Source organism: Nicotiana tomentosiformis, chromosome 2, assembly GCF_000390325.3.
Source record: "Nicotiana tomentosiformis chromosome 2, ASM39032v3, whole genome shotgun sequence".
Lineage (NCBI taxonomy): Eukaryota > Viridiplantae > Streptophyta > Magnoliopsida > Solanales > Solanaceae > Nicotiana > Nicotiana tomentosiformis.
The window spans coordinates 180853-204856 of NC_090813.1; the positions used below are offsets into that span (position 1 = coordinate 180853).

General features: G+C 42.2%; 3 protein-coding genes across 3 annotated transcripts; all 3 read right to left on the reverse strand.

Annotated features, from left to right (window-relative positions):
* Positions 1-359: 359 nt before the first annotated feature.
* LOC104100635 (probable xyloglucan 6-xylosyltransferase 3) lies at positions 360-3405 on the reverse strand. Its single transcript, XM_009607908.2, has 2 exons — positions 1874-3405; positions 360-852 (listed from the first exon to the last, which is right to left on the reverse strand). Exon 1 carries the CDS (start codon positions 3286-3288, stop codon positions 1921-1923), a length of 1368 nt encoding a protein of 455 aa, XP_009606203.2. The 5' UTR covers positions 3289-3405; the 3' UTR covers positions 360-852; positions 1874-1920.
* Positions 3406-20841: 17436 nt separating this feature from the next.
* On the reverse strand, positions 20842-21999 carry LOC138906822 (uncharacterized). Its single transcript, XM_070196526.1, has one exon. The coding sequence runs from the start codon at positions 21997-21999 to the stop codon at positions 20842-20844; it is 1158 nt and encodes a 385-aa protein (XP_070052627.1).
* A 168-nt stretch (positions 22000-22167) lies between these two features.
* On the reverse strand, positions 22168-23574 carry LOC138906823 (uncharacterized). The gene is made up of 2 exons (XM_070196527.1): positions 23257-23574; positions 22168-23145 (listed from the first exon to the last, which is right to left on the reverse strand). The coding sequence occupies exons 1-2, from the start codon at positions 23572-23574 to the stop codon at positions 22168-22170; spliced, it is 1296 nt and encodes a 431-aa protein (XP_070052628.1).
* Between the last annotated feature and the right edge of the window lie 430 nt (positions 23575-24004).

Genomic DNA, 24004 nt, shown 5'->3' on the forward strand with positions numbered 1-24004 from the left:
CATACATTAATTAAAGCTTGATAAGAGTTGGACGGGTTAGACTATGACCCAAATTTTAACCCAACTCATCTCAACCCAAGTAAGTTTTGACTAGGTTATTGCCCCCCCTCCCCCCCCCCCCATTTATTGACTCAGTCCATTTTGACCAGACCAGAATCAGCCCAACCCACCTAGTTGACACCCCTATAAGGGACACATCCTCGCCAATACTTGCATAATGGCATTTAAACTCATAACTATATAACTGTCCATAATGACATTGTAACTATCGCATATCTTCGTTAATACATGCCTCAATCAACTAGCCGGCAACTGCTAGATGAGTTATAATATGAAGGGGCTAACCAAACTATGGAAAATGGGCAAAAGAATGAAGGAACATGTATTAACACTGGTAAACTTCCAAGGTCAAACTAACATTTTGTAGTCCACTACGAAAAAATGAACAATAAAGTAGCGACAAAGAATTGCAATTATACAAGTGTTATCATGATATCTTGAAGCTGTCTAGGCAAATTCTATTGATTTTGTCTGATGATTCCAGCAGTTCCTCCTTTCATGGGCATGATTTCATACAGCTACGAATTCCGTCAACTGCTCAGAAGCTAAAATGTTGCTACAAATAATCAAACTTAAAACAGACTTCCTCCGTGGTAGATCAAACAAAAAGACATTCTGCCCTCATCATGCGATGCTTTGCTATCACAATAAGAGAGGCAGAAGAAGCAAGAGCACCTCATTCCAAGAGTGCCATTCTCGTTCGAGACAGATCAAATCCTTTTTTTTTAATCTTTTGATTGGCGCGAGAGATCAATCCTTTCATCAGCACCTCCCAAGGAAGACCCAGAAAAACTGCCAATATTGGAGAAAAGTCACCACACTTTTGCAAATTTTAGAGGCTGAGGAGAAGAAATAGTTAATACTATTATGATATCAAATCCTTGGTTCTGACACACAATGCTTTGCTCAAACATGCAATAAAAATAATTCTCCACACTAGCTGAAGCTCAAACAAGCTTCAATAATTGATGCAATTTGCACTACTTTCTGCAGATTTGCATGTCATCGAAAGTATAGCGATTCAAAATCGCATCATTGCAACCAATTGTGGTTATATAATGTCTCAAAATCGTCAATGAAGTGGGTTGAGAACCTGAGGTCTCAGGTTCGAATTCCAGTTGAGACAAAAAACACTAGGTGATTTCTTCCCATTTGTCACAATGGTTATCAAAAACAATAATGCCTTAAAATCGCAGAAATGGAAAATAGTGCTTGCATGTCATCGAAAGTATAGCCATTCAAAATCGCATCACTGCAACCAACTGTGGTTATATAGCGTCTAAAAATCGTGTCATTGCAACCAACTGTGGTTATACCTTTTCTTCATTCAATATGTGCATGTATGAAGAGTTGACACACAGGACTAGACCAATCTGCTAAATGAATCAATTGATTCTTATAATCCATATGCTACTTCTCCACATTCATATAATAAGTAGTTAATACTTCAATCAGCACATAATGAATCCATATGCATATCCATGGCAATACCTCAATCAGCACAGAATAATAATGACTACTGACTAGCATTAGGTGAATTGGAGGAAAGAGCTAGAAAAAGCCAAGAGCCAAGTTAGCCAATAAATGAAGAAATCTTATCGGAGCTAAGAAAAGCACAAAGCTTGTTGTTGAAAGAGGCTATCTCTTCAATCATTCATATCCATGTAAGCCTCTTTCACACGGATCAGTATCTGATAGTGGCAAAGCTAATGTTTTGGGACTTAACAAACTAGGTCTAGTCGACACAACCAATAAAATTGATGTTTGAAAAAATCTATACATTCAACAAAAAGAAAGTAAATATCTCTTATACCTGCAGATTATTTCCTGCGAAAGACATTGTACTCCCTAGCTATCAGTTCATGTGCTCTTGTGCTTTGCATGTCGAACATCTAACTGATCTACGTACTGCAGCGGGTGATCAGATTCATTCCTAATCCTTTTGATGTTAGGACTCAACAATCCTTTATGCCTAAACCCGTATAAGTTAAGCACTTGATTATCTGCAAAATTGAAAGCCCTCTCCATGCTTTTCAAGCATCTCTCAGCAGGGTAATCTCCATAACTCCCACAAGGCTTGCATCCTACAAAATGAGTAACAAATGGCCATCTCTCATCACCTAAACCGGGATGGTACTTCTCAATCATCTCTTCGTACCTATCAACTAACCCCGCCCAATATCCATGTAGATAATAAGAATTTTCAACAAACACCTTCCGCATCCATTTATCCTTCTGTGATATGAACAAGTATATTAGCGCAGACTGATCATCCGCTTCAAATGCTGGTCTACCCTTTAAATTAGCTGTCAAAATCTTCCCAGCTTCATCACGAATAGGACCTTTAGGTCCCATCGGTGCCCAAGCATCCAACAAATCAAGAGACCACTGGCAATTCCTAAAGAGAAAACTACCCGTGTTCACTGAAATCCATGATTTCTGATCAAACAATAAATCCGGGTACCCGTGAATAACAAGATTATGACGATTATACTTAGATAAAGGGATCTCGAAAACCATATCAGTAAACAATGCATCACTGTCCATCCACCAAATCCATTCTACTTCAGGGTGAGATAACATTAGCCTACGAATCAATGGCAGTTTGGCCCAATAACCAGCCATTTCCTTATCCAAATGAGCTAAATTATACAAAATTTCAATACCATGAATCCGACAATAATCAATCTTGTTCTTTATTGCCTTCAACAAATAATGATCTCCAATTGAATTATCACAAGGATTTGGAGGAGAACCAGTTACAAGTAAAATCCGAGGCTTACCATTAACCAAATTCGGAAATTCCGGATTCTTCTGGAGCCACATTTTCCGGTCTTTATCCCAATTAACAATCTTTGGACCTAAACTGTAAGTCTCATTCAGGCTCATGAAAGTCTCGGGTTGATCAACCGGGTCGTCCGGGTCCTTATCGGATCGGATTTCGGCGAGGATCCGATTAGTTTCTTCTATGAGATTCTGAGTCTCGGCGTCGGCGTCGGAGGATGAGAGGTTGCCAATGCCGATGGTGCCACGGAGGACGAGGATAGTGACGAAGCCGCAGAGGATGGTGATTTTGACGTTGTTGAATGTACGTTGGATCTGACGGCCGCGTGGTAAGGCAGAAGAATTGGTGGCGGAGCGGCTGCGGACGCCGCCGTTGGCGGTGGCTGTTGTTACAGGGAGTGCACCGGCGCGTTTCTGGGCTGTGAATGTGCTTTCTTGGCCCATGTTTCTAACGTGTGTAATGTAATTTCAGCTGAAAACAAGCACTGACGGGGGAGCTTTGTGTGAGCTAAGTAAAACAAATGCTCTCTGTCCGATTTAGAAGCTTACTGTTTGGATAACATTATTCTACTACTGTACTATTTTAACACCCTTCAAGAATTTTATATATCTAACTAATTGTTTGAAGTATAAACTTTTTTATTGTAATATTTTCTCTATCAACTTATTATTTTTAATTTCCATTATGCGGTCAATGGTTAATTGATGAGGTTATTCATTTAAAACCCGATAAAGGTAAGACCAAATTACGAAACGGTGTTCATATGAAAAGAATGTATGATCACACTTTGAATCAAGTAATGTGATGTCGTTACAAGGGTCGTTGGAGTTGCTTGCTTTGGAATCCTCGAGTTTTGGGCATGCTCACGTCCATGTTGTTATGCGGCGCCTTCCTGAAGTTACTTGGAAGGGCGACGTAAGGCTAAGCAACCGATGTCAGTGCGATTACTGTCCGCCAACTGAGGTTTCCTCCGTACGCTAGACTAGATTGTCAGTGCCGTACGGGAAAACCAATGTCGTGATCAATTGAAAGAGAGAGCAGAAAAGAGAATTGAGAATGAAAGAAAGCTTGATTGTATTGAATGAAAGCTATTATAGAAAAACAACACGGTGTCGGGGGTAGCGACACCAGTACAGAGAATTATTTGCTTGCTTGAAAGTTTGATTGCTTGGTCCCCCTTAATAATGCTTAAAAAAAATAAACCAAAGTTACATGACTAGACCTATGAAAGCTGAAAAATCACACTTAAAGAAAATGCAGCAAAACTACTCTATATTTACAATGAAAAGGACTTAGTCTTCTACAAAGCAGAAACAAGTCCGTTGGCAACAACTTTGTCTTTAGTATCAGGGTCTGCGCGCGCGACATTGTCTACGCGCGCGGCGCTGTTGGCATCTGCCTGTGGCTGGGCGCTGGCGATGGCTATCGGTGGGGCGACAGAGGCACATGCGCGCTTGTCACTTGGAGCTGCCGAGACCACGGGGTCGACCATGGCGACGGGCGTTGGAAGGCTGGCCAGGACGCCACGGGGCGCGTCCAAGGGATCATGGGGCATGGCTGGAAAGCCGCCCATGACATTCTCCCCCACCTGAGTTGGCGACGTCCTCGGCGCCTTCCTTGCAAGGTAATCATCAATCAGGCTCTTGTATGCTTTGAGGTTTGTTCCCCTCTCCCAAGTATTCTCCTCTGCATCACATCCCTGCCATTTCACCAAGAACTCTTGGTGATCTTTTCTTGAGGCGTGAATCACTCGATCATCAAGAATAGCTTCAGCATGCCTTTTCCCAGTTGAATTGGGACCTCGAATACTTGGTATTGTGAGTTGGCTTCGTGAAGGATCCTCCATATCTTCCCGAAAAGGTTTCAGGAGACTGACATGGAAAACAGGATGGATTTTCCACCAAGCTGGGGTATCCACCCGGTATGCAACTTTTCCAATGCGCCTTTCAATGGACAAGGGTCCAATATATTTTTGCAATAGGCGAGGGTCATGGACCCCTGCAAACAAGTACAACTTTGGAATTTTGACCATCACTTTGTCTCCCACTTGGTATTCAACAAAGCGGCGATTCTGATCAGCATGCCTCTTCATCCGCTTTTGGGCTTTGACAAGATAGCTCCGCACTATCTCCAAATTTTGCTTCCATTCTTTTGAGAAGCTAGCAGCCCGAGGAGATTTTGACATGTTTGGTGTATTCACTGTGTGTGGGAATAGCGGTTGCTATCCGGTAACAATTTCAAAAGCGCTTTTGTTGGTACTTGAGCTCTTTTGTGAATTGAAACACAGTTGAGCAGCATCCAGAAGCTTCACCCAGTTCTTCTGCGATCCGGTCACAAAGTGTCAGAGATATTCCTCTAGCATGCCATTGAATCGCTCCGTCTGGCCATCATATTGCGGATGAAAACTTGAGCTATGACTCAATTTTGACCCGAGACACTTAAAGAGTTGGGTCCAAAAATTACTAGTGAAGCGTGAGTCGCGATCACTAACAATGTCTTTAGGTAGGCCCCAATATTTGATGACATGAGAGAAGAATAGTCGAGTTGTATCTTCTGCTGATATATATTGGGGGGCTGCTATAAAGGTAGCATATTTGGAAAACCGATCCACCACAACCAAGAGAGTTGTGAGATCTCCGACCTTGGGCAATCCGGTGATAAAGTCCAGGGAAACGCTTTCCCAAGGCCTTTTTGGGACAGCTAGTGGTTCCAAGAGCCCTGCCTGCGTCAAGCGGTCTGACTTATCCTTCTGGCATACTAGACAAGTCTTCACATACTGAGCGACGTTATCGACCATTTGAGGCCAATAATATGCACGGCGAAGCAATACCATGGTGCGTTCCTCACCGGGATGACCGGCCCACAAAGTATCTTGGCATTCCTCCAGAAGAGCCCTTCGCAGATCTCCTCCTTTAGGAACATAAAGTCGGTTCCCTTTCACTTTCAGGAAACCATCTTCGGTGTAGAACTGGCGAGTCTTTCCCTATCCTACCAAATCAACCAAATATTATGCAGTATGATCCTTGATGAGTAGATCTTGTATCTGGTCTTTTATGGTGGTGGTTACTTCGCTTCCCTTTAGGGCGGCGAGTACACACACCGATGCTAGATCAGCTCTCCGACTGAGTCCATCAGCAACATGATTGGTCTTCCCACTTCGGTACTCCAGGTTGAAGTGAAATTCCGCTAGGAGTTCCTGCCACCTAGCCAGTCGACCATTCAGCTTTGGTTGGGTCATGAAATGGCTAACGGCTGTGTTGTCTGTCTTGACCACGAATGGGGCTCCCAGTAGATAATGCCTCCAAAGGCGTAAGCAATGAATGATAGCCAATAATTCTTTCTCATGGGCGATATAGCGCCGCTCTGCATCCTTCAGTTTCCGGCTCTCATACTATACGGGATGCCCTTCTTGTAGCAATACTCCACCAAGTGCATAATCGGAGGCATCCGTTTGCACTTCGAATGGCTTGGCCATGTCAGGGAGGGCCAAGACTGGGCTACTAGACATAGCCATTTTCAATGCGTCGAAGGCCTCTGCCCGCTTGGGGCCCCAATCCCACGGTATGGCCTTCTTGAGAAGTTCTGTCAGCGGCACTGCAATGAGGGAGTAACTTTTCAATAATCGCCGATAGAAGTTGCATAGGCCAAGGAACGACCTCAAGGCATGGATATCCTTAGGAGGCGTCCATTCTGTAATGGCCTGAATCTTCTGCTGGTCCATCTTGATCCACCCTTCCTCGATGACATGTTTGAGGAAGTCAATTTGTTTTTGAGCAAAAGAGCATTTGGATAGCTTCGCATATAATTCGTGCTCCCGCAATCGGGCTAGGACCTTCCGCAAATGCTTCAGGTGTTCTTCCAATGTCTGGCTATATACCACAATGTCATCCAAATAAACCACGACGAATTCATCAATGTATTCTCGGAAGACTTGGTTCATCAAGGTGCAAAATGTGGTCGGCGCGCTAGTCAAGCCAAAGGGCATAACCAGGAAGTCGTACGACCCATATCTTGTCACACAGGTCGTCTTGTGCTCATCACCCTCTACAATCCGAACTTGCCAATAACTTGTCCTCACGTCTATTTTGGTGAATACCATCACACCACCCAGTCTATCAAACAAGTCTGCCATTAGCGGAATAGGGTACATGTTTTTCACCGTGATTTTGTTTAGAGCCCGGTAATCCATGCAGAGTCATAAACTACCATCATGTTTCTTTTGGAATAGCACAGGGGACCCGTATGGGGACTTGGAGGGCACGATGATCCCTGTGCCTAGCATTTCCGTCAATTGTCTCCGAAGCTCGGTGAGTTCGGGTTGTGACATTCTGTACGGCGCCCGAGCAGGTGGCTTCTCACCCGGCACCAACTCAATCTCATGGTCCATAGTTCTCTTAGGCGGAAGATGCTTTGGCATATCTTGTGGCATGATGTCTTCAAATTAAAGAAGCAACTCCTTCACGGGTGCAGGAATGGGACCCGAGGAGCGTTCTATATCTTCCATGCAGAGGGTAGCCAGGAACGTGGGTTCATGTCTTTTTACCCCCTTCTTCAACTGCAAGGCCGAGATGTTCTCGGCTTCCATCTTTATGGGAATGCATAGAATAATGCAGGGCTTAGCTCCATTTTCTCCTATCATCAGTAGTAAGTCTGCATACGGTGCGAGCATGGTATTGGTCTGTCTCAGGAATTCCAACCCCACTATCAACTCGAAGTCATCTATGATCACCACGCGCAGGTAGAACTTTCCCTCATAAGGGCCAAGTTTCACCGGTACATCTTTGGCTATTCCACCCACTGGCTGAGGTGGTGAGTTGATAACCTTGACACGACCTTTGCCCTTTCCTACAACTAGGCCAAGGCGCTCCACCTGAGTTGAGGCTAAGTAGTTGTGGGTAGCACCCGTATCGATCATCGTCTGAATGGGCTTGCCATTTACCTTCATTTCAACGAACATTAAGGTCCTCTCTTGATGAGGAAGAGTCCTCTCGTTCGCCTTCTTTTTCCCTTTCTTGGTGATTGGATAGGGGTCCTTCTTCTTACGGATACCAGCACTGGTTCCCGCTATGGGCTCAGAAATAAAGCCAAAAATGGCATTGAATGCACCAACTGGTTCGGTCTGGTCCGCATCATTAGCATCGTAATCCGTCCCATCCTCAAAAGCTTGATGGGCGTTCATCTGTGCATGTGGGCATTCAATATTCCAATGTGGTCCGTCGCAATGACGGCATCCTGAGGGGGGTTTCCTCCCCCGATCATTGTTGTTAGATGCAGTGCTAGTACTGCTTGAGGAGGGAGCCTTAGATTTGGTTGCACTCCGGTCTCCTCCACTTCTGCTAGGGCCACCAGTGTTCAGCTGGCCTCCTTTGTATCCTCTTCGGACAGGCTGTTGAGGCATGTCCTTCCGGGCTTCCACTTGATAATCCCCAAGGCACTCTGCTGCTTGGATTGCCTTAGGTAATGTGTCTACCCTTTGTATTTGCAACTCCATGCGGGCATAAGGTTTCAACCCTTTTAGGAAGGTGAAGAGTTTGTCTTTGTCCCCCATGTCGTGGATGTTCAGCATGAGCGTAGAGAATTCCCGCACGTAATCCCCTACTGATTTGGTCTGGTGGAGCTCCCGTAGCTTTCTCCTAGCATTGTACTCAACATTTTTGGGGAAAAACTGTAGGCGTATGGATGCCTTCAGTTCTGCCCATGTCTCGAGGGCATCTTCACCAGCCTTGATGGCTTCGTATTTCACCCGCCACCAGAGTTTGGCATCACCCTGAAGATACATGGCAGCAGTTGCTACCTTCTTAGCTTCTTCTAGGCCCCCCACGGCATCGAAGTACTGTTCGATGTCGAAGATGAAGTTTTCCACTTCTTTGGCATTCCGAGCTCCAATGTATGGCTTTGGCTCAGGAATTTTCAGTTTTTGGGCCACAGGGGCGAGGCTCACAATACCCTCGATTTGGTTTCCACCTCATCGAAGCAGACCTTGTAAAGCAGCATTGACAATGTTGAGCTGGCTTGTCAAGTTGTCTATAGTTTGTTGCATGGTAGTCACCCAGTCTGCCTCTTGTGCCCTATTGGCTAAATCCTCGGTGCGCTCCTGTTGGAGGACCTCAAATTTACCAAACTTTTCGGCTGCCTATGTGGCTGCCATTTGCCGGTATCCTTCAGAGTCGTGACTGATGTTTTCTATGTCAACTTCGGCCTAGATCAGTCTGCAGTCCAGGTCGTCCAACCTTTGCACTAGGTTGGTCTTTAGGTCAGGCACCATTTCCACGATGGGCCATAATGCATCAACCGTTCCCTCAAGGGTAGCGATGTGATCCCCATAATTCACCATGGTCAGAAATGGTGGTAATTGCAATGTAATCCCTTGTCCGATGTCGAGCCTAGGCTCTGATGCCAACTGTTATGCGGTGCCTTCCTGAAGTTCCTTGGAAGGGCGACGTAAGGCTAAGCAACCGATGTTAGTGCGATTGTTGTCCGCCAACTGAGGTCCCCTTCGTACGCTAGACTAGATTGTCAGTGTCGTACGGGAAAACCAATGTCGTGATCAATTGAAAGAGAGAGCAGAAAAGAGAATTGAGAATGAAAGAAAGCTTGATTGCATTGAATGAAAGCTATTACAGAAAAACAACACGGTGTCGGGGGGAGAGACACCAGTACAGAGAATTGTTTGCTTGCTTGAAAGTTTGATTGCTTGGTCCCCCTTAATAATGCTTAAAAAAAAATAAACCAAAGTTATATGACTAGACCTATGAAAGCTGGAAAATCACACTTCAAGAAAATGCTGCAAAACTACTCTATATTTACAATGAAAAGGACTTAGTCTTCTACAAAGCAGAAACAAGTCCGTTGGCAGCAACTTTGTCTTTAGCATCAGGGTCTGCGCGCGCGGCATTGTCTACGGGCGCGGCGCTGTTGGCATCTGCCTGTGGCTGGATGCTGGCGATGGCTATTGGTGGGGGGACAGAAGCACATGCACGCTTGTCACTTGGAGCTGCCGAGACCACGGGGCCGACCGTGGCGACGGGCGTTGGGAAGCTGGCCAGGACGCCACGGGGCGCGTCCAAGGGGTCATGGGGCATGGTTGGAAAGCCGCCCATGACAGTCCATGCTCACGACATGGACGTGACACTCACAAGTCATCCCTAAAAGAGGAATTACAAGTATTTTGGGTTTGTTATCTAAGGGAATGGGTAGATAAACGAGTATGTAACACATCGTATCGGAATGGGGTGCATGAAATGAAGGCTAACTTTCGCAGTCTTGTGTGATATGAATATGCCACCCAAACTTAAAAGTAGGTTCTATAGAGTGGTGGTTAGAGTGACTATATTTTATAAGGCATAATGTTGGCCAGGCAAGAACTCCTATACCCAGAAGATGAAAGTAGCAGAGATTAGGATGTTGAGATGAATGTGTGGGCATACCAGGTTGGATAAGGTTATGAATGAAGAAATCCGGCTAAAGGTAGGCGTGCCCCGTGAAGGACAAAATGAGAGAAATGAGACTGAGATGGTTCGAGCATGTGTAGAGGAGAAGCTCGGATACCCCGGTAAGGAGGTGCGAATGGTTGGCTTTAGTGGGTGTCACACCTCCTTTTTCCCGAGGGGGTAGGGGTAGGAGTTTTTTCCAATTTAAGTGACATTATTCGAAATGGGATTATTTATTTAATTCAGAGTCGCCACTTGGAATAAGTTATGGTGTCCCAAGTCACCGATTTATTTTTAAATCCCAAATCAAGGAAATTGACTCTATTTATGGTCCGCGAACACAGAAGACCGGGTAAGGAATTCTGTTAAGCCGGGAGAAGGTGTGAGGCACTCCCAAGTTCCGTGGTTTTAGCACGGTCGCTCAACTATTAATGATTGGCCTAATTATCTGATTTAATACATGCTTAAAACCTATTGTGCATTTTTAACTTTTAACCGCTTTTAATTATTTATGGAACTTATTTGAACAAGTCGCGATGTCGCACACTCATTATGTTTTTGTACATAATTGCGAATCGCGTCACATGAAACGCACTCGCGATTTACAACATGCTTATTTTTATTATTATTCGAAGTTGAAGTCAAGTCGCGTGAAACGCGCACTTGAATTGGGATTTACGTATCATGACTATGCCACGGGAACCATACCCATAGTCACGATAATTTATTATTAATCGCGCCTAAATCAAGCTATGATGTTAGAATATTATTCAATTACTAATTATTATTTTTTGACATTATTGTAAGGTCATGAGGTATGTATATTGTTATGGAGGAAATGAAGTAAATTAATTACGGAAAAAAGTTGGCTAGCTTGTGAATGTTTATTTGTTTTTGGTCATGTGCAACAATTAGCCCATAAATACGTTAGGGAAGTCCAATTAAAGTCTTACACCAATCATGGCCCAACCTAATCTCTTATAATTTTACGGGTAACCAATATTTGAAACTAGACTAAATTTATGGCTAGAATAGATAGATACAAGCAGGATCAATTTAGTCACTAAGATAGGAGATCAAAATGAAACTAAAGCATACTAAAATAGAAAGCCATTACTTCATTGAATAAACAAGAAAAGTAACGAATTAATACATATTCATCAATAAAATTAACCATATGAACTACTAAAAAGGACAATAAATTAATCTTAACAAATACTCAACATGAGAACAAATTAATCTTAGCACACTCAGATGCGAACTCGATCATATCATACTCAAAGTTAAATTAAAACAGAGTGACCGAAAACATTAATGAGAAAAAAAAAACAAAATAGAAAGAGAAATGAACCTTTGTATTGATGATTGTGGATTTAAGTTACAACCACTCAATGATCGGATAACTCTCAACTGGACCCTTCAGACCACGGAAAACTCGAGCGGCAAATCTCAACTTGCAACCTCAATCGACCTTGCAAAACTGACGATTTAGTGGCTATTTTTGGAGCTTTTTTTTTGGGGGGGGGGGGGAGGGGGTTAATGATGGCTCAAAAGTGGTCAAGAGTTTTGGGGTGGTGAAGCTGGTGAATTTTCGAAAGAAAGCCGAAGAAAGAATGACACGAGTAGAAATTTCCTTATCCTAGAAGAAGAAAATAATTTTTTCTGAATTCCTTCCTCCCTATTCTTTCCTTTTTCTCTCTCTTTTTCATCACATTTCTCTTCTATTTATAGAAAATATATTTCAAAAATTTCATTTTTTTAATTAAAAATAATTTCCACTTCCCATTTTTCTTATTTTTTTTAAAAAATAATTCCCCACTTTCCTTTACTTTTATTTTTTAATTTCTCACCTTTTTTTACTTTTAATATATTTAAAATCTCACTTTTTTACTTTTTTTTTTATTTCCCACTTATTTTACTTTTCTTTTTTTATTTCCCACTTACTTTTACTTTTTTTTAAAAAAAATCAGATACCCTTACTTTTATTTTTTAATTCCAACTTTATTTTACTTTTTATTTTTTAAATTTCCACATTCTTTTACTTTTATTTTTTTAATTTTCCACTTTCTTTTACTTTTTTTTATTAAACAATTTCTACCTACTTTTACTTTTACTTTTAAATTTTATATTTCTAATTTTCCTATTTTTTAATTCCCATCCGAAATTTTTTTTTTTTTAAAAAAAAATAATAATAATAATAATAATAATAATAATAATTTTTATTTATTTTCGGTATTTAATTCATTTTATTTAATAATAATAATAATAATAATAGTAATAATTCACGATGAATAGGAGGTGTATTTTCTCTCTCTCTCTCTCTCTCTCTCTCTCTCTATATATATATATATATATATATATATATATATATATATATATAAGTGTAACAAAGCTAAAAAAATATATATATATTAAATTCTAAAAATATTTACGCAGTAGAAGGTGATAAAAATTCAAATATAGTCAAACATTAGGTGCTCACAGCTGCCCCTCTTTGCTTGGAAACATGAAAAGTTTTCAGGCAAAGACTAGGTGAGCCACGTGACTAATGTTTGACCAAACCATTATTCAAAAGGAAAAGAAATAAAAGATAGGGTGCAACCGAGTCCTGGTTTTGGACAGCTTACATATCTCGGGTTATAGGGGAATCAGGTCGAGTGTAGTTTAAGGAGAATGGTGGAATGATGAGTTGAGGAGTCGAGTGAGGTTCCGTCGAGGCTCCGGTCCGCGGTCCTGCTATTATATCAAAAATAAAATAAAATAAACAAGCCTATCAATTATGAGTTACAAGATTCCTATCCACGAGTCTTTAGAAACTTGATCTTGAGTCTTGAATGGTTCTTCATGCAGACTCTGATCTAAACCTTGATGCTCATTAGTTGTAGGTTCTAGTTCATTGTTCTATAGCTTCTTCTAATCAAACCGGAATTCCAATGCTCGTGGCTTCAGTCATGTCTTAGCATTCCACATCTTTTCAATTGCTTTTGCATTTTGGATTCACTTTTTTTTTCTTTTATTTTATTCTGAATTGAGACTTCTTCTTTTGGTCATTTCGAACTCTGTGCCTCGAGGTAAAACCTACTCAGACACCAAAACAAACAATCGAACAAAATTTTTCTGCCCCAGTTTGCACTAGGAAAATTTCATGTGTTATTGTAACAAAATTCTAAACTACTTCTTTATTGAAAGCAATAAAAGGTCGGGAGTGGTGTACCCTGAAAATGTCATGTGTTTTTTTTTTTTTTGGGATTGTGTTCTTTTATTGTCAAAAGGATGTCTCAACTAAGGATTGGTGTACCTTATGTTGGGAAAATGTGGCTAGGGAATGGGATACCCTATATTGGCAAAGATATCGGGGAATGGTGTACCCTGCATTTAAGATCAAATCAACTAGGGAGTGGAGACCCTATGTTGGAAAAAGCGACTAGGTAGTGGAGACCCTATGTCAAAAATAAAATCAACTAGGGAGTGGAGACCCTATGTTGGAAAAGACGACTAGGGAGTGGAGCCCCTATGTCTACAATAACATCAACTAGGGAGTAGAGACCCTATGTTGCAAAAGCGACTAGGGAGTGGAGACCCTATGTCTAAAAACATCAACTAGGGAGTGGAGACCCTATGTTGGAAAATAAACTAGGGAGTGGAGACCCTATGTTGGAAAATAAACTAGGGAGTGGAGACCCTATATCTAAAAATCATCAACTAGGGAGTGAGGACCCTATGTTGGAAAATCATCAACTAGGGAGTGGAGACCCTATGTTGGAAAAGAGACTAGGGAGTGAAGACCCTATGTCTAAAATATCAATCAACTAAGGAGTGGATACCCTATGTTGGAAAATCATCAACTAGGGAGTTGAGACCTTATGTTGGAAAAGAGACTAGGGAGTGGAGACCCTATATCTAAAATATCAATCAACTAGGGAGTGGATACCCTATGTTAGAAAAACGACTAGGGAGTGGAGACCCTATGTCTAAAATAAAATCAACTAGGGAGTAGAGACCCTATGTTTGAAAAGAGACTAGGGAGTGGAGACCTTATGTCTAAAATATCATCAACTAGGGAGTGGATACCCTATGTTGGAAAATCATCAACTAGGGAGTGAAGACCCTATGTTGGAAAAGAGACTAGGGAGTGGAGACCCTATGTCTAAAATATCAATCAACTAGGGAGTGGATACCCTATGTTGGAAAATCATCAACTAGGAAGTGGAGACCCTATGTTGGAAAAGAGACTAGGGAGTGAAGACCCTATGTCTAAAATATCAATCAACTAAGGAGTGGATACCCTATGTTGGAAAATCATCAACTAGGGAGTTGAGACCCTATGCTGGAAAAGAGACTAGGGAGTGGAGACCCTATGTCTAAAATATCAATCAACTAGGGAGTGGATACACTATGTTGGAAAAACGACTAGGGAGTGGAGACCCTATGTCTAAAATAAAATCAACTAGGAAGTGGAGACCCTATGTTGGAAAAGGCGACTAGGGAGTGGAGACACTATGTCTAAAAATAAAATCAACTAGAGAGTGGAGACCCTATATTGGAAAAGCGACTAGGGAGTGGAGACCCTATGCCTAAAAATTATTAACTAAGGAGTGGAGACCCTATGTTGGAAAAGAGACTAGGGAGTGGAGACCCTATGTCTAAAAATTATCAACTAGGGAATGGAGACCCTATGTTGGAAAACGCAGCTAGGGATTGGAGACCCTATACTACTATGATTTTTTTTTCTTTCTTTTTAATTTCATATATTTTTTTTAAGATAATGAGTAATATACGGGAAAGAGTTTGGAGAAGACTTCCCTTTTGCAGTAGTTGCTGCAAAACTGTTTCTAACCTTTGCGTAATTTCGTTTTGGTTGCACCTGCTTCTTGCAAGGTTGCTTTTGGATTGCACCTGTTTCCCTATTTTTTTTTCAAACAAAAAACAATTTGTCAGTTTGAAACGGTGGTTGGTTTTGTGGCCTTGATTGTTTAAGTCACTTGGTCTCGGTCCTTTCAGTTGCAACTGGTTGTTTCCTGAATATCGATTGCATTTCTAACCTCGGAGAACCTCTGGCTTTTTTGGATTTTTCCATGATGGTTAGTCACGTGGGACTTAACTTTTTCAACTTTTATTTTGCCCTTATGGGCATTTTACTTTGAATTTCCTCTTTCAATAGTTTTTGATTTCGAAACATCGACCAACATGGCCAGTTGGAGTCAACTTGATGCCCTTGCCGAGATTGGGTGCCTTTTCTTTTGCATATTGGCTTGTATCAAGTGAGAACCTTGTAAATCAGTCCTGCCTCCCCTTCTTTGTCTTAGTTTCATAACACAGTTAAACCGAAAAGGATTCAAAGAAAAGCAAACAATGGAATAGACAAATGAATTTAGACAAGAAGTATCCCTTTCGGGGAAAAGAAAGAAGGACTTATCTGGAGTGTATACAAACTTCAATGAACATGACATGCCTCTTGGACTAGATGCCTAATCTGTGTAAACCGTCCATCTCTCAGAAATTCATCACAACTCTTGCTTTGAGACTGAGAAACTTTGCCCAGGACTGTGTCGATGCCAGTGACTGTGAGGATTCTCTTTTCGATCAGTGGCGCCCTTTGCGGGTTTTCACCAGCTGGCCTCTCTCATTTCTCTTCTCACCATCGCCTTATAGTGCTCTTTGTGAGTTTTCACTAACAAGACTCTCTCATTTTCGATTTTCTCTGCTTACCATCGCCTTATGATGCCGGTGAGGTTTTCACCAATAAGACTCTCTCATTTTATTTCTCTTATTTTGTTGTATCAGATCCGAGTAACTGTATCCTCCCATTTTGAATCTCTTTGCCGATTGATCAGAAGGACTTGAAAAGGATTTGGATTGAATTACAACTTTGGAACCTTTCAGACAAAAACCATCGCCAAACCATTATAACATCTGCCCCGGTTTCACTTTTGAGGGAAATTGGGTTTTTGTTTTGGTATGACTGAACCCCAGAGAGAGGCTGCCTACGTATCCTTTCGGAATCAAATCAAACGTAGTTCAAGGAACTTTATTTTTTTTTTTTTAATCTTTTTTTTCGTAGTAACTTCCAGGTTCCAAAGAGGGTGATCAAAGAAACAAAAAAAAAGGTCAAACATAATACCTCTTGACCGCATCTGCATTGACAACTGTTTCGGGGTCATTTCCTTCAATGTCTCCCAAGTACAACGCTCCTTTCGACAACAGTTTTCTTATAATGTACGGACCTTTCCAATTTGGAGCAAATTTTCCTTTTGCTTCCTCATGATGCGGGAGAATATGTCTCAGAACGAGTTGCCCCACTTCGAATTTCCTGGGTCGCACTTTCTTGTTGTAGGCACGGGCCATTCTTTGTTGGTACAACTGCCCGTGGCAAACTGCAGCCTTTCGCTTTTCATCAATCAAAGTTAATTTTTCCAATCGGGCCTTGATCCATTCATCATCCTCGATCTCGGCTTCAACAATGATTTGAAGAGAGGGAATTTCAACTTCTGCAAGTATTACGGCTTCAGTGCCATAAACCAATAAGTAAGGCGTAGCCCCAACTGATGTGCGCACGGTTGTGCGATATCCCAATAATGCGAAAGGCAGCTTTTCATGCCACTGTCTAGAACTTTGAATCATTTTCTTGAGGATCTTCTTGATATTCTTGTTTGCAGCTTTAACAGCGCCATTAGATTTGGGCCGATAAGGGGTAGAATTACGATGCGTAATCTTAAATTGTTCGCATACCTCCCTCATCAAGTGGTTGTTCATATTTGTAGCATTGTCCACCACCGCTTTCTTGGTAATAGCTTTGAAAGTGACTGCTTCAACCCACTTTGTGAAATAATCAATGGCAACCAAGATGAATCTGTGCCCATTTGAAGCTTTCAGCTCGATTGGCCCAATGACATCCATACCCTAAGCAACGAACGGCCAAGGTGCTGACATAGGATGTAACTCTAAAGGCGGTGCATGAATCCGGTCACCGTGTATCTGACACTGATGACACTTCCGGACAAAACTGAAGCAATCATTTTCCATGGTCATCCAGTAATAACCTGCCCGAAGGATTTTCTTTGCAAGGACATATCCGTTCATGTGAGGTCCACATACTCCCGAATGCACTTCGTTCATGATCTTTTCAGCTTCTAGGGTATCTACACACCTCAAGAGATTCAGATCTGGAGTTCTTTTGTACAAGATTTCTCCGCTCAAGAAGAAACCGCTGGCAAGCCTTCTAATGGTTCTCTTTTGGTCTCCACTAGCCTGTTCGGGATATTTCTTTATTTTCATAAACCTTTTGATATCATGATACCATGGCTGAACATCTGGTTCTATTTCAATTGTATTACAATAACCAGGCCTCTCTCGAATTTGGATTTCCAGCGGGTCAATATGGACATTGCCCGGATACGGCAGCATTGAGGCCAAAGTAGCTAATGCATCAGCTAACTCGTTGTGGAATCGAGGAATATACTTGAACTCGACGGACTTGAATCATTTTCTAAGATATTCCACATGTTTCCTATATGGGATAAGCTTGATATCTCGAGTTTCCCATTCACCTTGGGCTTGTCGAATGATCAAATCTGAATCTCCCATGATTAACAATTCTTCCACATCCAGATCAACTGCCATATTCATGCCCATAATGCAGGCTTTATACTCAGCGGTGTTGTTGGTTCAGAAGAATCAAAGCCGGGCTGTGGCCGGGTAGTGCTGATCGGTGGGTGAAACCAAAATTGCCCCAATCCCGACACCTTTTACATTTACAGCTCCATCAAAGAACATTTTCCAAGAATTGGTGTCTTCTGGAATTACTTCAACTGAATTTACTTCCTCGTCCGGAATGTAAGTACTTAGGGGTTGGTATTCATCATCAACCGGGTTCTTAGCTAGATGATCTGCCAAGGCTTGAGCTTTCATCGTTGTACGGGTGACATAGACAATGTCGAACTCAGGAGCAGGATTTTCCATTTTGCTAACCTTCCCATGGGCATTGGTTTCTGGAATATGTACTTCAGAGGATCCATTCTAGTTATGAGATATGTGGTGTAGGCCAAAAGATAATGTCTGAGCTTCTGGGCGACCCAAGTTAGGGCGCAACAAGTTCTTTCCAACAAAGTATACTTGGCTTCATAAATGGTAAACTTCTTGCTCAAGTAGTATATGGCCTTCTCTCTCTTCCCGGTCACATCATGTTGCCCCAGGACACAGCCAAAGAAATTTTCCAAGACTGTCAGATACAAGAACAAAGGTCTTCCTGGCTCGGGTGGAACCAACACTGGCAGATTTGACATATATTCTTTGATCTTATCAAAAGCCTCTTGACATTCATCTGTCCATTTGATCGCTGCATCTTTCTTCAGCAACTTAAATATGGGCTCACACATGGTAGTAAGCTGAGCAATGAACCTACTGATGTAATTCAATCTCCCTAGCAGACTCATGACCTCTTTCTTAGTTCTCGGAGGTGGCAAATCCCGAATAGACTTTATCTTTGTCGGATCTAACTCAATACCCCTCCGGCTGACTATAAACCCCAGAAGTTTCCCAGATGGAACTCCGAATGCACATTTGGCTGGATTCAATTTCAAATCATACTTGCACAGACGCTCAAATAACTTTCTCAGATCTTGCACATGACCTTCTTGTGTTCTGGATTTAATGATCACATCATCCACATATACCTCAATTTCCCGGTGCATCATGTCATGGAAGATGGCAGTCATGGCTCTCATGTAAGTTGCCCCGGCATTTTTCAAACCAAATGGAATAACTCTGTAACAATAAGTGCCCCACGGCATGGTGAAAGCCGTCTTTTCTGCGTCGTCCTCATCCATCAGAACCTGGTGATACCCAGCATAACAATCCACGAAAGACTGTATCTCATGTTTGGCACAGATGTCAACAAGAATATGAATGTTTGGCAGTGGAAAGTTGTCCTTGGGACTTGCTTTGTTCAAATTCCGATAATCAACACACACTCGGGTTTTCCCATCTTTCTTTGGCACTGGGACCACATTAGCCAACCACGTGGTGTATCGGACCACCCGAATCACACCAGTTTTTAATTGTTTAGAGACTTCTTCTTTGATCTTATCACTGATTTCCGTTTTAAACTTTCTTTGCTTTTGTTGTACGGGTGGGTAACCGGGATAAGTTGGCAATTTATGTACTACCAAATCAACGCTCAAACCTGGCATATCATCATAGGACCATGCAAACACATCCTTGAATTAAAACAAAAGTTGGATCAATACATCCCTAGTTCTTTCATCGGCGTGAATGCTTATCATGGTTTGTCGGACCTCTTCTGGACTACCCAAATTAACTGGCTCGATTTTATTTAAGTTTGGCCTAGGCTTATTCTCAAATTGTTCCAATTCTCGATTTATTTCCTTAAAAGCCTCATCTTCATCATATTCTGGATCTTGATTCATTATTTCACAGTTAGACATCATTTTAGGATCTGGGCATGAAGTCCGCAAGCATGTCATGTTATTTAAGTCCGCATTATTAGAACTGAAAAGGAAAAGATAAGAAAAATAGCAAAATTAGAATAAAGAAAAAGGAAACATCCATTGATGATGAAATATTGATTTCATTTCATTGAATTGAAGATAAGAGGGTTTACATCGAAATCAAAAGACAATAGAATAAAAACATTCGAGTTACACCCTGAAATAACTCGTAATGTAGAAAAGATGGCAAGACTGGACTACCGGGATTCCCGCCTGACAGGGAATGGGGTAGCTTTCCAATTCTGAAGCTTGGCATTTGGCCCCATGATAACACCTCAACAGTGCTCGTTCCTTCCCCCGGCTGGACCATGTGGGACTCATACAATATTCGTTTCATGGCTTCACAAATGTCCTCAATCTTTTCAGCCGTGAAGGTCTCTTCTTCTTCTTCTTCTTCTACATATTTGGGATCAATAAATGACTTGGTGAGATGCGGAACGGGCTGAGGCAGGACCCACCCATTTTTCTTGCGCTCGTCAGCCTATTTTCTATCGGCCTCTGTACCTCGGAAACCTACGCCGAAGAACTTCTCATTGGCGGTTGACGTAACGGGCTCTATGATGCCTTGTAGATATACCCCGAGCCCCTTTCCGGGCTTGTACCCATGTTTAATCATTTCAGTGGCGACCATGACCGAGGCATTAGATAAGCAAGGTTAATGGAACGGGGCCCCTTCTTTGCATTGATCAGCGATCACAATTTCGAAGGCTTGGTAGACAATGTGCTCACTTCCTTCTCTAGCTTCGAGACATGGGACTGAAGGGTCCCTGTAAGTGGACTGTTCATCCTCCCCGTGGACAATAATTTCTTGATTTTCATGTTCAAATTTGACCATTTGATGAAGAGTGGAGGGCACAGCTCCTGCAGTGTGAATCCATGGTCTTCCTAGGAGAAAATTATATGAAGTATCCATGTCTAGAACCTAGAAAGTTACCTCAAAATCCACAGGGCCAATCGTCAAAATCAAATCAATTTCCCCTATTGTGTCTCGTTTGACACCATCAAAAGCGCACATACATACAATGTTTGGTCGGATTCTTTCTGTTCCAATTTTCATCCTCTAGAGCGTTGAGAGAGGGAAAATGTCGACCCCAGACCCACCATCTAGCATGACTCTCTTCATATAATAACCTTTGCATTTGACAGTCAAGTGAAGGGCTTTGTTATGGGCGGCTCCCTCTTGGGGCAAATCATCACGGCTGAAGGAAATCCTATTAACTTCAAAGAATTGTTCAGCCATTCTTTCCAATTGTTCAACTGAAATTTCAACCGGGACATATGCCTCGTTCAATGTTTTCAGGAGTACCTTCTGATGTTCATTTGAGCTAATAAAAAGAGATAAAAGTGAAACCTGGGAAGGAGTCTTCCTGAGCTGGTCAATTATTGCATATTCCGAAGTTTTCATTTTTCGAAAAAACTCTTCTACTTCCTCAGAACTCACAGGCTTCTTAGGCGGAAACCGTTTATCCTTGCTCAGTTTTAACATCTTTTGCTCTTCTGGGTTGGGGTATTTCCTAGGTTGGTTCATTTCGTTCACCTCTCCCATAATCTCTTTCCCCTTGTAAGTAACCATTATTTTGCTATAATTCCAGGGGACTGCAGTGGGGTCTCTCATAGGGCTCTGTGGTGCGCGGCTAATAACCACGGGCTTATTCAGCCTTGGTGAAATTACCGGCCCCCGCGCCACATAAGTCCCTTTTGGCACATACAACTTTAACACATTTAGCGTGACTTTCCTCTGCTCAAATCTTTTGGGAGTGTTCAACATGAGTTGTTCTTTCCTTAGGGCCCTAGGAACATAGAAAATTGCGTCCTTAGCTGGTGCTGCCCCAGTATTTGTTTCTGCAACTTGAGGAGTTAGAGTGATTTTCTTCTCTTTTCTGGCTTGTTTCAACACCGCTTTAGGTCTTGCCTCTGAATCGACAATGGCGATGATAGCTTTCAAAGCTAGATAAAACTCTTTATCATCACAAATCATTCCAATGACCGGCCCGTTGTTGTGAGTCGGTAATGGATTGTTAGTCACATTGGGGACTTCCTCGTCCCTCAGCACCACTCGTTTTTGTTCTATCAAATTCTCAACGGCTCTCTTGAGAGTCCAACAATCCTCTGTATCATGACCCTCTGCCCCTGAATGATAGGCACACCTAGTACCGGGCCGGTATGATGGAGATTCCGGATTTTGCCGGTTTGGAGGCACAAGTTGCAATAGATCCATCTGGACTAATTTTGGAAACAAGCTAGAGTAGGACTCACCAATAAGGGTGAAGTCGTTTCTCCTAGGATGCTCACGAGGGCGTGTATCATGTTGGTAATTGTTTTGTGGGGTACGGGGGTTATATGGAGCTTGGTAAGGATGGTTATTTTTGGGAGGTGGAGCTCGATTTTAGTTGTAGTGTTGTTGTGGCCGTGCATAAGGTTGGACATTCATCACCGCATAGGGAGGCGGTGCCACGGCATATGCTGCATCTTGATGGGGGTAGTAGTGTTGTGGGGTTCTGGAAGGAAGGTAAGAATGATCGCGGGATCGATGGGGGCCTCTCAAACCTGAAGTCATCAAGGCTCCTTCTTCCCTCTTCTTTCGATTTGCTAAACCTCCCGAGCCGTTCTGGATGGCTTGGGAGGTGGCTCTCAAAGCAAATTGACTTATGATTCGGCCAGTTTTCAAGCCATTTTCTACCATTTCTCCGATTTTTATGGCCTCTGCAAAAAGTTTGCCCATTGCAAACATCATGTTTTGAAAGTAATCGGCCTCTTGGGCCTGCAAGAAAACATTGACCATTTCTGCCTCATCCATAGGCGGTTTCACTCTGGATGCTTGCTCACGCCACTTGATAGCATATTCACGGAAGCTTTCCGTGGTTTTCTTCTTGAAATTGGTTAGAGAATTCCTATATGGAGCTATATCAATATTGTATTGAAATTGCCTGACAAAATCTCGAGCCAAGTCATCCCATATATGCCAATGGGAGATGTCCTGATTTATGTACCATTCTGACGCAATTCCCATCAAGCTCTCCCCGAAATAGGCCATCAAAAGTTCTTCTTTTCCACCTGCCCCTCTCAACTGATTGCAATATCTTTTCAAATGAGCGATCGGGTCTACGTGCCCGTCGTATTTTTTGAATTTTGGCATTTTAAAACCAACGGGCAAATGAACATGAGGAAACATACACAGATCGGAGTAGGAGACACTCTTTTGGCCACTCAGGCCTTGCATGTTCTTTAGACCTTTTTCGAGGCTTTTCATCTTCCGAACCATCTCTTCTTGCTCGGGGTTTCTCATAGCTCTTTCCTGTTCTATAGGAGACTCAAACTGCGGGTGTTGAGGGTAAGAGTTTGGGGTAACATGAGCATTGTCTAGCTAAAATTGCAGGACTTGAAAAGTGAAAGCTGAATGCTCGAAGCATGGCCTGGGAACTGTTGGTTGTGTCGTAGTAGAGACTGGTGGTGCGGTGAATAATGTAGAAGGTACCCCTGAAAATGGTGCCTGGGGGCGAACCTCAGAAGGCATACCGGTGAAATTGGCCGATATAGTGGGGTACCCAAACGGGATGAATGGGTTTGTTACGAGGATGGGGACATTAGAGATTCCACTCGTCCAGGGAAGCAGTTCAGGAAATCCGGGGATTATACTGGGCGGTTCTTTGCCATTAGACCAAGCGTCCCACATTTCTAACATGCGGACGCGTAGCCTTCTATTTTCCTCAGTGGCTGCAGACTCTGACTGTGGAATATCCGATACAGGACTATCCTCAGGCTCAATAATTGGTAGATGACTTTCAGAGGTCATAGGAACACTGCCTTTAGATCTCGTGAAGTAAGGATGGGAAGCCAGATTACCACAAAACCAACCACCTTAATAGGACCTTTGATATTTGCACACACAACAACCTGGTTGGTTTGAGATATTTAACAGATAAGGAATCGCATATTGGGGATGAAATGCACTTAAACAATTAAATGTTTCTAAATGTCTTTGCAACGGCTGTATGTTTTATCCCGGCTTTACTATCTCTTTTCTCAAATTTCGAATCCTTATTTCTTTTTCCTTCCCTTACTGTTGTTTTTGCTCTTTTATTTTTCACTCTTTTTTCTTTCTTGTTCACTCAATTTTCCTTCTTTTTCTCTCTTTTTCTTTATTTTTCACTCAGATTGTCTATAGCTACGATCAAATACAATGGGGATTGCCTACGTATCATGACGCCGCATGAATCAGATCA

Bases quoted from the DNA above. Each gene is read 5' to 3' on its own strand.
- LOC138906823 (XM_070196527.1), bottom strand. From the start codon at position 23,574: ATGACCTCTGAAAGTCATCTACCAATTATTGAGCCTGAGGATAGTCCT. The intron at 23,146-23,256 runs GTACCTTCTACA...CTGCAATTTTAG, and splicing joins CCCAGGCACCATTTTCAGGG to CTAGACAATGCTCATGTTAC.
- LOC104100635 (XM_009607908.2), bottom strand. From the start codon at position 3,288: ATGGGCCAAGAAAGCACATTCACAGCCCAGAAACGCGCCGGTGCACTC.
- LOC138906822 (XM_070196526.1), bottom strand. From the start codon at position 21,999: ATGGATCTATTGCAACTTGTGCCTCCAAACCGGCAAAATCCGGAATCT.